We start from the raw sequence: 15,804 nt of genomic DNA, 5'->3' as shown, positions 1-15,804 counted from the left end.
ATATTCATGGTCTTCCCAAATGGCCAAATATGTCACACTGGGCACGGTGGGGGGAAGTATGGGCCCTAAGAGTCATCTGGCCTGGACTTAAATTGGAGCTTTTTTTGGACAATGGAAATTTAGCCATTCTGCCCCTTCAGCCTCCCTCCGCACATCTGCCCTCCCTTCATCTCTGGGGCATGGAAATTAAAATCAGAATGAGGTACTACCATGCACCTTCCAACACAGCTAAAATTACAGACTGTGAAATCCACTCATCTTCCAGTATTTAAACGTCACGGCTTCCAAGTGCTTTACACTCCCACTGTCTCCCTTAGGCATCAGCCATTCCTTTAGGCCTCGGCCAGGAGCCTGTTACATGTTCTTAGAGCACTCATGCTTCTCCTCTGCAGCACAGAAAAGGTCAAGTAAATAACTGCCGGTACATTAGTTTTAGAATGGTTTTCTTTCCTCATTGCAGGTAAGGTCCATGAGGGCAGGAACCAAGTTTATCTAAGTTAGGGGTTGGCCAACTTTTTCTGAAAAGGGCCAAATAGAATGTATTTTCAACTTTCTGGGCCATAGGGCCTTCATCACAACTATTCAACTCTGCCACTGTAGGTGGAGAGCAGTGGAGACAATATGTGAATAAATGAGTGTGACTGTGATTTTACGAAGTTTTATTTATTAAAATAGGAGGTGGGCCAAGGTCCAGAGTTTGCTGACCCGTGGTCTCAATCATCAGCACCCAGTCTAGGATCTGACATGCAGAAGGCACTCAGAGGATAAAGAAAGAAGATAAAGCCCTTGGTTTTGGCAATGAGATGGACTGGTACACAGGGAGGGTGGTTTTAGCGGAATGGTGGGGGTGGAACGGAGGCAACAGCGGGTTGAAGAGGGAGCCGCAGCCGAGGAAGGAAGGAGTGCTCTTCCGAGAGCGCCAGCATTGGCGCGGCAGGCACGGGGAGTGGTACTGTCTTAGCAGAGCAGGGAAAAGAGCAGCAAGTTTGCAGGCTGTGACCCGAAGGCAGGGCAGCGGAAGAGAGGGAGAACTGTCGAGGAGTGCCCTTCAAAGCTCAGGTGTGTGAGGACGTGGTCACCAAGGAGGAACATACCCCCGCTGAGGCTGAGAAAAAAGAAAGCAGGAAAAGTGGAAGGAAACTGGGGAAAGCCTCATCTTCCTCTTTCCTGAGAGCCCTGAGCCAAGACCACCCGGTGAAGAGGGCGGGGCTCCAGGTGAGGACCTGCCGCATCGGTCAGACTGGGAGGGCCGGCAAGAGGTTTGCGGACACCCGGATAGGGCTGTGGGCGGTCGCTGTCACTGCTGCGGAGCCACACCCCTCCCTGTTCTCTGGCCGTCTCTCGGGGAGCACTTTTAGCCGAGGCGGTGTTTTCGTCTTTCTGAGCTTGGCTGCGACTCTGACCTGGTGTGAAAAGTGCCAGTCACTGAGTCACCAGCACCACTTGCTATCACTTCCTGTCACTTCTCCTTCCCAGGCAGGTGGCAGTAGGCAGGGCCCGAGGCACATGAGGTCATGTATTAACCATGGGCACATACCCAGTTCTTTCTCGAAGGCTATCAAAAGGCATTTCAATTTCAGAAAGTCAGTGGCCGCTTCGACCCCAGGCCTTCGAGTGAGTATGTCGTAAACTACTGGGCAGAACTGGATTTTTCTTTCAACAGAAGAAAGTTCAATGCGGGGTGCGCAGTAACAATAGCCCAGCGGCTATTTAATTTTCCAAGCCTAACAGTACTGAAACCTACCAAACACAACTTCTCACAGAGCAAGTGCTAATATTACAATATTTAAGTACCCTGAAAAACTTTCTCATAGTCAAAAACCTATAACCAATTTCATTTATCCCAAGAACCAGACACCCGGAAAAAGTGTCCATTTCGACATTAATGCATTAATTCATGATTACTACTCGTGCAGGAATGTATGCGAAGGGTTCAGACAGGTAGCAGCGGTGATGGGGCCCACAGCCCTGTCCTGGGCGTCCACACCTCCGTTTGCCAGCCCTCCCAGTGTGACAGATACCTCCTACTTTTCAGGAGAGACGAAAACCATCTAACTATCTTTGAATGCCTGAAAGAAGAGTATCAGGACTTGTTTTCTTCTGCTTTGTTTCAAGATGTCATTGCTGTTCATATTTATAGACTGAAATATGCTCTACTAAGTAAAACTTTCATTCATATTTTGAGGTTTCCCCCTCACACATCAAAAAATAACTTCCCTAAGACACAACCAATCCTCACTGTACGCTTTCAAGTTATTCCAGAGATGATGGAAACCACCATCTGCGAATGCACTGGAATGTAAAATGGCGACGCGTCCCCACTCCCATAACCTTTTTTTTTAAACATTTAAAAAAATATATTTATTTATTTGACAGAGAGAGAGAGAGAGAGGTCACAAGTAGGCAGAGAGGCAGGCAGAGAGGGAGAGGGAAGCAGGCCCCCCGCTGAGCAGAGAGCCCGATGGGGGGCTTGATCCCAGGACCCTGGGATCATGACCTGAGCAGAAGGCAGAGGCTTAACCCACTGAGCCACCCAGGCGCCCCCATAACAAACCTTTTAACCTGGAAGGACTTCCAATGCATCTTTAGATATACGTTCAATAAACTTAATCTCTTACCCTATTGTCGGGTTGATGTTTGGATCAAAACTGTCTTCCACGAACCGCCACACGATACTCGATTTACCTACACCTGTATCCTGGAAAAGAACGAGACGGGTGAATACGAATTAAGTTTACCTGGATGCAGGCAAAGAAAACGACTCTGGGTCTGAAACTCAGGATTTTAGAAAAATCATCTCCTATGCTAATTTTTAGAAGTTAAGGGACCCAAAGAAAGTTTTCATAAACATCCGGCGGGAGTAACTAGATTTTCATAATGTACTACAGGATGGGGGTTTTGCAGTTTTTAAGAACATGGACCCTTTGAAAAACCCAAAGTTTCTGCTCAGTATGAAAAGTGACACACTGGCTTTTTAATATGTCAGTAAGCTATGAACTCTTGAATTATTTCTGAGTAATCCCTGATAAATCACGGCCCCGCCCTATTTGGGCACGGGGAAGACTAGTTATTGGAATCTTTTTCAGTCTTTAAAGCAGCAACTCGGGCAAAAGAGCATCAGCTTGAGAAGGCGTGATCTGAAGCGGCGAAGTGGCCCTGACAAGACGGGAAGCAGAGCTTCCAACTACGTTTCGGGGGCTTCCTGATTTGAACATCCCCCCAAGAAAGTAGCTCTACCAGAAGTGTCACGGGTATCCCACAAGTTCAAAACTCCAAACAAATGAGAAAGGAGACAAACTCTGCTTGTGAAACCTTAAGACCTGCCGTCGGTTTTACTTTGGAAGACTTGGCCAACTTCTGACCAGTACCTTGGGAGGAAACTAGGAACTCCTCTCAACCTAGATGCAATGGAGAGGCAGGGAAGGCGCTTTACGCTTTGGGGGCGGGAAGAGTCCCTGGACACCAGTAAGGGGCGGGGAAGGGTCCCTCCTGCCAGCAAGACCCTCAGGAGGGGGCGGGAAGGTGGGCAGGATGGCCCGGGGGCCGGAGGGAGGGTCCCGGGTCAGGTCCTGCACCGAGGCTGGGGGAAGGGGCGCAGAGGACTTGGGCACGCTTGGGTCCCCGGCCTACCCCTACCCCCGCGGCCCACCCGCGGTCGACCCACCGCCACTCACCCCCAGCAGGCACACTTTGAGCTCCCTCAGCGCCATGGCCCGGGAGCCAGGGGCGCGGGCCCGCCGCCGCCCTAAGTTGAGGGAGAGGCTGGGCCCAGCTCGAGCATCCCCCGGCGCCGCCGCCGCACGGCTCAGCCCCGGCCGCGGAGCGCGCAGAGGCGGCGGTCGTCCGCTCGCCAGCCCTCGGCCCGGCCCGTCCGCTGCCAGCTGCGCGGGGCCCGCCTCAGCAGCCGGGACGGTGCCTCGGCCTCCCGGGCGCCGAAACCGCCGCCATCTTGAGACGCCGGCCGGGTCACCTGACCTCCCCGCCCACCTCGGCAGCCACCTTCGCCGCGAGGGCGGGGCCCAGGCGGCGCCGCGAGGCTGGCGGGGAGGGGCCGGCCTAGGGGGCGGGGCTCGGAGCCTGAGGCCACGCCTCACACCCACCGGCCCCGCCCTCCCGCGCGGACCCCGCCTCCTGGCCCATCCCAAGATGGCGGGTGAGTGGGGTTGGTTCCCTGGGCGCAGAGGCGGACCCTTCCCCCCCCCCCCCCCCCCCCGCCCCGAGCCGAGACCACTCCTCAAGGCCCTGGGACCCCGGCCCGCCCCTGAGCCCGCCTGCCGCGGTCCTCTCCTTGCGTGTAACTCCTGTGTGTTTCTTGGTTTTCAGAAATCCCTCTGTACTTTGTGGACTTGCATGATGACTTAGACGATTGTAAGTAACAGTTGGGGCGCCCCTGTCCCTCCCTGGGAAGCTCTCACAGAATTCGGGGTGCACGGGACTCCTTGCTGGGACAGAAGAGCCCGCCCCCAACTGCCTGGATGCACTTGTGGCAGTCCCTCCTCACTGGGCGGGGCGGGCCAAGGACGGGGAGCCCTCCCCTCCTGGGGGAGGATTTTGGTCGTTGTTAGGAAACTTCTGACTTCCGGTCACTTTCTTTCTCTTCCTCCTCCTGCTCCCGCGGTGGCCGGGCAGGGGTAGGAGGGCTCATCTCGAGTCGTGGTGATTCAGGGCGGGAAGAGGCACGGCCCCCGCGGGGTTGGGGGGACTTCGACCTGGGGTCTCCACTTTTTCCGTGGGACTTTTCAGAGAGAGGGGCGTTTTGGAGTTTGGGAGGTACGGCCCTCCTTGTGGACTCCTCACGTGTTCTGGCCACAAGCCCAGCTCCATCTCTCATCCCAAGGAGCCCTTTGGGGCCGGCGTTCCTTGGTTGGTTCTCCTTCCCTTGTCCCTTCTGTCCTCTCCTATTCTTTGGGGTCACTTTAAGGACTGCTGACTCCACCCTGTAAGTGCAAATTCGCATTTGCGGTAAATGAAGCATTTCCTTTCCATACGTTTCTTGAGCACCTACTTGTTCTGGGTCAGGTCACGTACAGCACCCTAGACCTACAAAGACGAACCAGAAACAGGGGCAGCTTTCTAGGGGTTCATGGTCAGGCAGAGAGCAGACTTGTTCACAGAAAATGACCAAACCCTGGGATGCTTGCTTGTGAAGGAGGCCTGTACAACCATCAAAACAGCTACCTTGATCAAGGCTTGCTCTCCTCTTTCCTTCCCCATCTGCAGGTTCCTCATCATAAGAGCTGATGTTTATCGAAAACTTGCCGCGGGTCAGGCACAGTTTTAAACTCTTTGTAGACACTGTCTGCTTTAGAAGGAAGCAACATTATTAAAGTAGGATGGCACTTGAAGGGGTAGTAAAGCCAGTGGTTAGGAGCCAGGTGGCCAGAAGGTCAAGGAGGCCCTGTGTGGCTCTTTACTGGCCGTGTGATCTTGGATCAATCACTGTACCACTCTGAGCCTTGGTGGCCTCATCTGCAAAATGGGCACAATAGCGTTCCACCTCAAAGGTTTTAGTGAAGGTTAAGTGAATGAAAGGTTTAGTGTGAGGCCCTCTGTACGTAAACACTTGGTAAACGTTAGCTGCCATTGCTGTTCTTATCAATGTGATCATTATTCATATTTATGTAACCCTGTTGAGCCAGGTCCTGTATGACCCTGGGTTTACAGAGATAAGTGTTTCAGCCAATGGACATCCTTGAATGGAAGGAATGTCGCATTTCCATTGGTAAACATCAGTGAACTTCTATGCATAGATTTGATATTTGGCCTGGTGGGAAAGGCAGATTGCTGGCTGTTTTAGTTATTTAACACATTACCCCAAAACTTAGTGGCTTAAACCAAAGCATTTTATTATTATTATTTATTATTATTTAAAGATTTTATTCATTCATGTAATTTTTTTTAAGATGAAATATTTCTTTTTTTTTAAGATTTTATTTATTTATTTGACAGAGAGAGATCACAGGTAGATAGAGGCAGGCAGAGAGAGAGAGAGAGAGAGGGAAGCAGGCTCCCTGCCGAGCAGAGAGCCCGATGCGGGACTCGATCCCAGGACCTGAGATCATGACCTGAGCCGAAGGCAGTGGCTTAACCCACTGAGCCACCCAGGCGCCCCAAGATTTTATTCATTTATTTAGAGAGAGAGAGGATGAGTGGGAAGAGGGGCAGAGGGAAAGGAAGAGAGAGAATCTCAAGCGGACTGGCAGAGAGCTCGGAGTCTGAGGAGGGCTCAATCTCACCATCCTGAGATCATGACCTGAGCCAAAATCAAGAGTTGGACGCTTAACCGACTGAGCCACTGAGGTGCCCCCAAACGAACAGCATTTTATTGCTAACAATTCTGTGGGTTGCCTGGGTGATAGAGAAGCTTCATGTGTTCGCATTTGAACTCTGGGAAGGTGAGAAGGTCCAAGATGGCTTCATGCACAGGAGTTCTGATGGGACTGTTGGCCAGGACCTGAGTTCTTGTCCAAATACCTTTTCTACTTGGCTTGGTTGGGCTTCTCAAACTGTCGTGGCAATTGGACCTTTTTCCTGGTGGCTAGCTTTCTTCAGTCTTTTTTGTATGTATGTACTAAAAGAAAGTAAGAGATTCTATAGGTAAAAATAATTGATTTTATTTTGGCCTTGTTTGAACAAGTATTGGGTGTTTGATACCCAAGTATTGGGTATCTTCTCATAATAGAGAAGGCATTAAATACTCTAGCAGACGGCTGAAGACTTGCCCCAACAAGGAAGGAAACCACCATTATGGCTCTGACTATACCCATGCCTTGGGATTGCATCTTTGGGAGTCTTGTGGGGCTTCCTGTTTGAGCAGGGGTGGGAGCTACGAGGTGCTGTACTTTACAATGTCATACAGTATAATTCACTTAATAGCTATAGTAGGAGCTATATTTACAATATAATTCACTTAACAGCTATAGTAGGAGAGCCTGTCCTCCCCGCCCATCCCCAGACTCCCTGGGTCCCACCTTTACTCCTTACTGTGGTGGCATTTGGGAGGCAATATTATGCCATGATTGACAGCAAGAACCCTGAGGTCCTGTGACCCACTTCCTGCCTTTAGCTGTTTCTTATTAGACAAGCAGATCGATCCCCCACTCATTCTGTTCAGTTTCTTCCTCTGGAAAGTTACATAAGAATAAGAGACCCTCGTAAAACTGATAGCATTAGATGAGATAGCACACATACAACATTTTAACTTAGTGCCTGGCATAAAGAATCTTAGAGTCAATTGAGTTCATTATTTTCATCATCATTACTAGTGTGGGCTTTCTTGTAGGATTTTGTGATTCAGTGTTTATGGCTGCTCTGCGAGGAAGGTGAGATTATTCCTATTTCACAAATGATAAAACAGAATCAGAGAGGTTCAGTAACTTATCTAGTGTGGCTCAGAAATGATAGAACTAGCAGTCACACTCTTCCTTTTGGCTCTTGTTTTCTTGTCTGCCACCCAGATCAGCCTCACCAATATTCTTAACCTAATGGTGGGGGCGTGGATGCCAGTTTGGGGGATTTTAGGTCTGTTGTCTTCCGTGGGTGTTTTGTGTAAGTGACATGATGACTGCTTCATTGAGGCTGTAAGTCGCTTTGGGCAGGGACCCAGGTCATCCTTTTTATAACCCAATGTCCTGTTTGAGCTAGGTGTTTAATTAATGTTGTTACTCGTAACGATCATGGATTACAAGGCTTGTCTGATTTACTTTGTGATTCTTGATTAAATTTGGCTGACTTAAAAAAAAGCCTTAATGAATGGATGCCTTGTTTTTTTTTTTAAACCGTTCAGAGTCTTCAGGCCATTGCAGCACAGAAAAGATTTAATTTCCGAGAATTAGATTGCTAAATTCCTTCTCTTGAGAGCAGAAAGTGTGTGGGGTAGCCTGGCGTATTGGTCCCCGTGGCAGATTGTGCTGGAAAGTAGAGCTGTGTGAATCTGTGCTTATGGGGCCTATGCGCTTGCTTATAGCAGGTGCAGCCGGAAGAGACGCTGCCCTTGGTGAGGTTTGCTTGGCTAGTTAGCATCTAAGCGTATGCCGGTGGTGGTTGAAAACAGGAATGAGGGTGATCTGTCGTGGGTGAGAAGACACCTAAGTGACCAATCACCAAATACTATGTGGTCATACTTGGGCTCTTAGCTGAACAACCCAGCTTTAATAAGATGTGATGGAAACAGTGGGGGAAATTGAGCTTGGCCAGGGTAGTAGATGTTAAGTTAAATGTTAAGAATTCTTAGGAACTTTGTCAGATGTGACGGTGGTAACACAGCTTTGTTCAAAGGGGAGGGGCCTCGTCTAACAGGAACAAACAAGCGTTTATGGGTGAAGTGATTCGGCCAGTGAGATCTGCTTTCAGATTTTGCAGTGAACAATAAACAAGCACAAAGTTGGGAAGAAGGATGCATGGGGAAAAAGGCAGAATATTGAGACTTATTGAGGCTGGCTGTTGGGGACATGGGGATTTACAATACCATTCTCTCTCCTTTTGCATGTGCTTGGGAATTCCCATAATACAGTGTTTGAAAAAGGAGGTAAAAGTTTCATATGTGATCCAGCATCTGTACAAAGAGTTGGAGAGCTGGATCCCAGTTCCAGAGTCCCTGCAGCATTACTGGAGGGTACATCTAGCTTCCGAAGACAGACTGGTAGAACATGTTAGCATTTAGGGAATAATTCGTTTTGGAGTGTTTCATTTTTAAGAGGTATCTCTGAAAGAAGTCGGAAGAGGGCATACTTCTAGTGATAAGAAAGCCTAGCTGCCAGCCGGTGGTATCTGAACTTCTGTAGAAAATAGGATTAGCTGGGTGGAGGAATACAGACTCTTCCCACCTTGAGCTGGAAGGGGCAGAGTATACGGTTAAGCTGGAATGGAAGACACCCTCCTGAGCAGAAAGCATTCCATTTCACCTGCCTGCTTTGTTCCAAGTTTCTAAAAATGTTCTGTTCATGGACCACAGCCGGGCTGTGTGCCCCCAAAGTGGAGAAGCTGTATTAATTTGAGCCCAAAACCAAACCATTGAGCTTTTTCTCTGAACTCTAAGATAAACTTGAATCGAAGATTGTCAGTTAAAAACAACAACAATCTCTCTCCCCCCTTAAGTGAACTAGCTTGAATAGGAACAGGAACTTGAGTATGCTAATACTTGGGAAATGGAAAAAAAATCCCCATATCGCATTATTCTCTAAATCGGAGATGAGCACATATTTTTTTTTCCCCCTATGAAGGTTCAGATAATAAATACTTTAGGCTTCGTGGGCTAGAAGGGCTGATGCAGCCAGTCAAGTCTGCTGTTGTAGCCTGGAAGCACCCACAGACATACATAAATGAATGGGTATGGCTGTTTTCTAATAAAACTTTATTTACAAGCACAGGCAGTAGGCTGGATTTGGTCCACCGGCCATAGTTAGCCAACCCCTGTTCTAAATCAAACTTGACTTCATTCTGTCAGAGCCTCTAAGTTTGTCTATTAGCTGAGCCAACCTTATAGGCTGTCTTTCCCGCCGGGTACAGTTTGAAGGGCCGAGCTTTTTGCTAGCATCACCTCTGTTTTGTTAAGTAACCCTTGACATATTGGTTAAAGTTTGTGTCTCATTTATCCTGTAGTATGTTGGGGATGAAAACATGTACCTCTGTCCTCCCAGCAGGGTGAGGTGGCAAGGAATGAAAGAGTCAGAGTGGTGGACGCAGAAGCAACTTTGCTTCCCCTCTCCGATCATCATAATGTATTTTACTTTCGTTGCTCTGTATTTTCCATTTCCTGTGAGACAAAACACATGAACATCAGAGATTCCCTGAAATTGTCTCTGTTTAAAAAGAGGGTTTTAAATGGCTTTCTACATCACAAATTAAGATCTTTTTATTTTATTTTTATTTTTAATTAGTTAATTAATTAATTATCTTAGGTAGGCTCCACACCCAATGCGGGGCTTGAACTCATAGCCCTGAGATTGGGTTGCCTGCTCCATTGACTGAGCCAACCAGACGCCCGACAAATAAATAAAGTATTTATTTATCTTATTTATTTATTTTATACTTATGATTTTTATTTATTTATTTATTTTAAGATTTTATTTATTTATTTGACAGAGAGATCACAAGTAGGCAGAGAGGCAGGCAGAGAGAGAGGAGGAAGCAGGCTCCCTGCGGAGCAGAGAGCCCGATGCGGGGCTCGATCCCAGGACCCCGAGATCATGACCCGAGCCGAAGGCAGTGGCTTAATCCACTGAGCCACCCAGGCGCCCCATACTTATGATTTTTAAAAGATTTTATTTATTTATTTGAGAGAGAGAGAGAGAGACCATGCACAGCTGGGCTGTGGGCAGAGGGAGAGGGAGAAGCAGATTTCCCACTGAGCAGGGAGCCTGATGTGGGTCTCGATCCCAGGACCCCGACCTGAGTTAAGCGACGTGAGGCAGTCGCTTAACTGACTGAGCCACCCAGGTGCCCCAAAGTAAGATCTTTTAAACAGAAAATTTGCAACAAAACCTAGGTAATAAAAAAAAGTGGTTTTGACACTCAATACACTTAATTTGAACCCTGATGGGAAAAAAGTAAGATGAGGGCAAGTGGTTGCTTTCCATGTTTGGAAAGTCATTCATCCGGTAACAGGTGTCTCTCCAGTCCCTTCCAGGGGCTGGCCTGCAGGAGGTGCCGAGGACAGGGGGCTGAAGAAGCCCTGGGCTCCATCCCAGGATGCTCCTGCCTGGTGGGGAGGCCCACGCTAGAGGTGGTGCAGAAGGCAGCCCGCTTGGCAGGCGGAGCGGCAAGACAGATCCATGTGGCTACCACGATTAGGAGGGGAGGTGGCCTTCGAGTGGGGTCAGGTCAAGGAAGGCGGGGTGCGTGCCAGGGAGAGGGCCCATGTGTGCAGAAGTGGTTATGTGATGAGAAGGTTGGGGACTTGGGAGCCAGGGGTATGCAGGGCCAAGGAGTGGGAGAGACCGTGCAGGTAGATGGGGGGCCCAGCCGTGAAGAGTAAGCACCTGTCTTCCCATCACGGGGTTTAGACTTCCCCCGAGAGGTGGTAGGGAGTCCCTCGATGTGTTGCTGGGACTTAGGTTTTAGGTAACCCAGGCAGTGGAACAAGAACTGCCATTTAGTTAGGGCTGATACTGTGCCAAGCTCTGCCGTGAGCGCTTCTAGTATTTAACTACAAATACCTTATGCGGCAGGTATTTTTTTTTTTTAAGATTTTATTTATTTATTTGACAGAGAGAGATCACAAGTAGGCAGAGAGGCAGGCAGAGAGAGAGAGGGAAGCAGGCTCCCTGCCGAGCAGAAAGCCCTATGTGGGACTCGATCCCAGGACCCTGAGATCATGACCTGAGCCGAAGGCAGCGGCTTAACCCACTGAGACACCCAGGCGCCCCGCAGCAGGTATTTTTAACTTTATTTGTTGCCAAGCAAGTCTCCCAAGGGGCACGGAAAGTCTAAGGAACTTGCCCTGAACAACGCAGCTTGTGAAAGTCAAACCAGGGAATCTGGCTGCAGAATTTGTACTTCGCCACCGTGCCTTGGCGGACTTGCCATTCATTTCCTCCATCTGTTGGTGGACATGAGTAACAAATTTTTCAGGACCTACTAAGTCCCAGGCACTACACTGGGCCTTATGGATGCAGAGGGGAATGAAACAAATCTGACTGCGGCTCTGGGAGCTGTCAGTCCCGTGGCAGAGATGGCCATTAAGAAGCCAACTCAAATGAGTGAGATAAATTCAGGAGTGGTGGGTGCGGTGTGGGATGCGTGACCGGTGAGTGCGATCAGAAGGGCCAGGCAGGGCTGTTGGCGGGATGGAGTTGCTGTTCTACCCTGTAGCCAGAGAAGGCTTCTCTGGGGCTCTGAGAAGCATTCTGAGGTCTGAATGGCAAGATAGAGATGTTCTTCCACGGAGCTGGAGAAAGCCTCTGCGCCCAGCAGACAGGAAGGGGCACAGGCTGTGAGGCTGGAGGGGCTCGTCGCTGTCCAGGACCCGTGCATCGGGAGCAGTGAGCGCTGGACCCAGAAGTTAGAGCAGTCGGGGGTGGGGGCCGGCTACCACGTGTGGCCTTCAGCCCCTCACAGGATAAGGGGTTTGCCTTTTGTTCAGGGAGCCCCTGGGGTGCCACTGGGGGTTTCTAATCAGGGGAGTGCTGGAGCTGAGTTACATCGTAACGGGCCGACTGTGGAGAAACAAGGCAGGGATGGAAAAAGTGTTGTGTTCCAGGGACCCAGGCAAGGGCAGTGGGATCTCAGCGGAGGAAGTGGGTGTCAGAGCAGCAAGTGGGGCCTAGAGCTAGTTCCGGCAGGGAAGCGTCAGCTCAGAGACAGACCCTGTGGCAGCACGTCTGCTTCCCGCCACCCGGGCTAGGCCAGGTTCCTCTCCTCATCCTCCCCGAGCCCTGTGGCAGCATTTAAGCCAGGCGTGGGCAGAGGCCTGCTCTGGTCCATCAGACCCGGTCTTCCCCATCTTGGATCACCAGGGTCTAGCCTGCTGAGCGGCACGTAACAGGCACGCAGAAGTGCGCACCGACTAAGCCAGGCAGTATGCAAGGAGGTCATGCTTTCCATCTGAGACAGTTGCTTTTGCGGCGTGTTTAGGAGATCCTGGGGGCACAGTCTAGGAAGCCGCCGAAAACCCCCTTGTAGGGCTCTGGAGCAGAGTTAGGACTGGAGGGAGTCATTAGTGGTGGATGGAAGCCGAAGCCAGGGGAATGGATAAGAGCAGCACGGGGGGTGTTGCAGGAGAAGAAGGTGAAGGCTGGAGCCCCCGGCAGCAGAAGCTTCTAGTAGTGAGGCCTGGAGAACAAACATCCCAGAGGTAAGAAGCCAGGGGATCCTTGAAGCCAAGGTTTTGTTTGAGGTGATTGTACATGCCACTTGACACTGAAGGGTCGGGGAGAATGAGTCCTGAAGACAGGCCACGGGCTTTGGTAGTTAGAGGTCTTTAGTGAGCTTTGTGAGGGCTATTCCGCGGCAGCCGAGGAGCAGAAGCCAGACCAGGATTAGCTGGGAAGGCATTAGGAGTTACGTGGACTACAGTGTCACTCACAGTCCACGAGCTCAGGGCTTGTTTATTGAGTACCTCCTGTATTCCGGGCACTGGCTGGTAATTGGTTACTTTTGGGAATGGTCACTTCATGCGAGCCCACAGCCGAGGAAAGCAGACCCTTTCAAGGAGAAGCAGCTGGAAGGATTGAGGTCAATTGCTTTTCTTGGATAGAAGAGCCCAGAGCACATTTGCATTATTTATATTTATTAACTCTGGAAACCTTAAAAAAAAAGATTTGAATGGCTCAGTAATTCTCTTCATGGTTATGTGCCCAACAAGATGTGAACGTATTCTCAAAAAGGCACGGTCATAATAGCACCATTCTTTTTTGTTTGTTTGTTTGTATTTTTTATTTTAAAAAAAAATTTATTTATTTATTTGTCAAAAAGACAGAGAGAGTGTGAGAGAGCACAAGCAGGGGGAGCGGCAGGCGGAGGGAACAGCAGACTCCCTGCTGAGCAAGGAGCCCAATGTGGGACTTGATCTGAGGACTCTGGCGTCAAGACCTGAGCCGAAGGCAGATGCTCAAGCAGCGGAGCCCACCCAGGTGCCCCTGTTTGTTTGTTTTTAATCTTTGAGCACTTTTTATGGTCTCGGAGCCTTGTTAACTTTATCCATAGAGGAAAACTTCAGACATATTGAGTAGTTAGGGGGAAAAAAATCAAGTAATAATTATGTGTTGACTGTGTACTATTACCTGACATTGTTTTATGGGCTCAGGGTAAATTCTCTTAGTACTTCTGTAGTTAATCTTTTTTGTCTCCAAATGCTATCTATATCTATATCAACATAGATAGAGACACATGTATATACACACATGTGTATATGTATATATCACGTATATCTCACATGTATTTGTATTTATATTTATTATATTTGCTTTTTATTTTTAAATTTTTTTATTGAAGTATAATTAACATGCAGTGTTATATTAGTTTTAGTTGTATGATATCACAACTCAGCAATTCTACACATTACTCACACTTTTCACAATGATTGTATTCTTAATCCCCTCTGTTTCACACATCAAATAATAGCACCAACCACATGTCCATTGTGAGTACAAGGGATTATGAATTGCGGTTCCATTCACACAGTGGCAGACTGTGCAGCTGTAATGGTGAATGATTAGCAAGTCTACCCAATAACGTGGATGAACTTCACAAACGTAGCGATGAGTGAAAGATGCCAGACACAAAAGGGTACATACTGAGTGATTCTGTTTATATGAAGTAGAAGAACAAACAAAGTGGGTGTCATCCAGGCTGTTTAAAGGTCACCCTTGGGGTAGGGTAGTGAGCAGAAGGGATCTTGAAGGGCTTTTGGAGATGCTGGTAAAATTCTCTTTTTGGAGCCGAATGCTACCTACAACAGTGTGTTCATTTGTGAAAATCTGTCAGGTGGGCCAGTTGTTATCTATACACTTTTCTGAACAGTGTTATGCTTTGATCTTCTGAAAGGTACTGATTTTTTAAAATCAAGTTACAGAGGAGAACATAACCATGGACTGAGGGGAGGGAGTTAGTGAAAAGGGAAAGATGACATACCAACTTTATTTTTTTAAAGCTTTTAGTTAATTAATATAAGTAACCTCTGCACCCAACCTGGGGCTGAAACTCCTGACTGCAAGATCGAGAGTCTCATGTTCTCCCGCCTGAGCCAGCCCGGTGCCCCCTAAAGGGAAAGATGACAGCAGAAAGGGCAGAAGGCAGTGGGGGTTGGATTGTATGGAACCAGGTTGGAGCAGGATGTACCCATGGAAGAGTTTGCTGCTTTCCAGGAGGAGTCAGGGGGCCTGGGTGGTGCAGTTGATTAAGCTTCTGACCCTTGGTTTCAGCTCAGGTCACGACCTCAGTGTTGTGAGATCGAGTCCCGTGTCAGGCTCTGCGCTCAGAGTGGAGTCGGCTTGAGAGTCTCTCCCTCTCTTCCTCCCCTGCTCACGCACATGTTCTCTCCCTCTCTCTACCTCTGTCTCTCCAATAAATAAATAAAATCATTTAAAAAAATAAAGGAGGAGGGCAACCCTCCTAGCAGTTTGGGCAGGTGGTCAATAAAGAAGGGACTTTACGTTGGTCATTGTCACTTGATGATTTCAGATACTTTGAACAGTAGGAAAATGGAGACCCATGTGCACATATACACTTACCCCAAAGATTGTTGGTTTTCTTTTACAGCCTTTTTTCCCCTTCAGATCTGCCTCAAGTCTGGCTAGAGAAGTCCCTGCATATTTCAGTATTATCTTTGCGTTCGTTAATACTGTGTAGACTCCAGCACTGTCCCCCCCGCCGCCTCCCGCTCTGTCCCCAGCCTGGTGAGTCGGCAGAAAAATTGAGATGTGTAATACCAAAAGGGAGCACACGAACCGCTTTGAGCTGCAGAGTTCTTTCCTATCAGGTAACCGAGTAAATGTTTCCCGTTGACCGTCAGTGTAAAAGTCAGAGTCATAAATAATGACAGGTTTTGGAAGCCATGATTAAAGCCACAAATCAAAGAGGAATTTCCATGTATGCATGGTGTAGAAAGGATGGCTGCTCATGAATTAAGTTGGTCTTTTCAGCCAGCCCATTGCGTAGTGCTGGGAACAACCATCAGTAGCCCTCAAAGATTTGCAATATAAAACATTATGCGTTGGACGGATCTGCTCATATAAGAGCTAATAAATCAGCGTGGGTCTTGTTAGAGAACGGCATTTATATAGAGAAAGTTAGCTCGTGCAGCTTGCTGTGGAAATTTAGTTAAGTCAACAAGGACCTGCAGGGTGTGGGGATCAGATTCCCCTC

At 48.7% G+C, this 15,804-nt stretch overlaps 2 protein-coding genes across 2 annotated transcripts in view; one reads left to right on the top strand and one right to left on the bottom strand.

Moving 5' to 3' along the window:
- The window catches only part of RAB22A (RAB22A, member RAS oncogene family), a 55,731-nt gene extending 51,752 nt beyond the window's left edge, over positions 1-3,979 (bottom strand). Inside the window, exons 1-2 of the mRNA XM_045980616.1 lie at positions 3,675-3,979; positions 2,619-2,698 (exon numbers count right to left, since the gene is read on the bottom strand). Coding sequence (XP_045836572.1) covers positions 2,619-2,698; positions 3,675-3,710 — 116 coding nt within the window. The 5' untranslated portion in view covers positions 3,711-3,979. The remainder of the gene's footprint in view (positions 1-2,618; positions 2,699-3,674) is intronic.
- A 152-nt stretch (positions 3,980-4,131) lies between these two features.
- Positions 4,132-15,804, top strand: part of LOC123926812 (serine/threonine-protein phosphatase 4 regulatory subunit 1-like) — an 81,055-nt gene continuing 69,382 nt past the window's right edge. The window contains exons 1-2 of the mRNA XM_045981015.1: positions 4,132-4,153; positions 4,324-4,368. Of these exons, the coding sequence (XP_045836971.1) occupies positions 4,147-4,153; positions 4,324-4,368 (52 nt within the window). The 5' untranslated portion in view covers positions 4,132-4,146. The remainder of the gene's footprint in view (positions 4,154-4,323; positions 4,369-15,804) is intronic.

Source organism: Meles meles, chromosome 16 (genome assembly GCF_922984935.1).
Source record: "Meles meles chromosome 16, mMelMel3.1 paternal haplotype, whole genome shotgun sequence".
NCBI classification, from domain to species: Eukaryota; Metazoa; Chordata; class Mammalia; order Carnivora; family Mustelidae; genus Meles; species Meles meles.
Note: the sequence above shows the minus strand (reverse complement) of the source record. Positions and strands in the feature narration are given on the sequence as shown.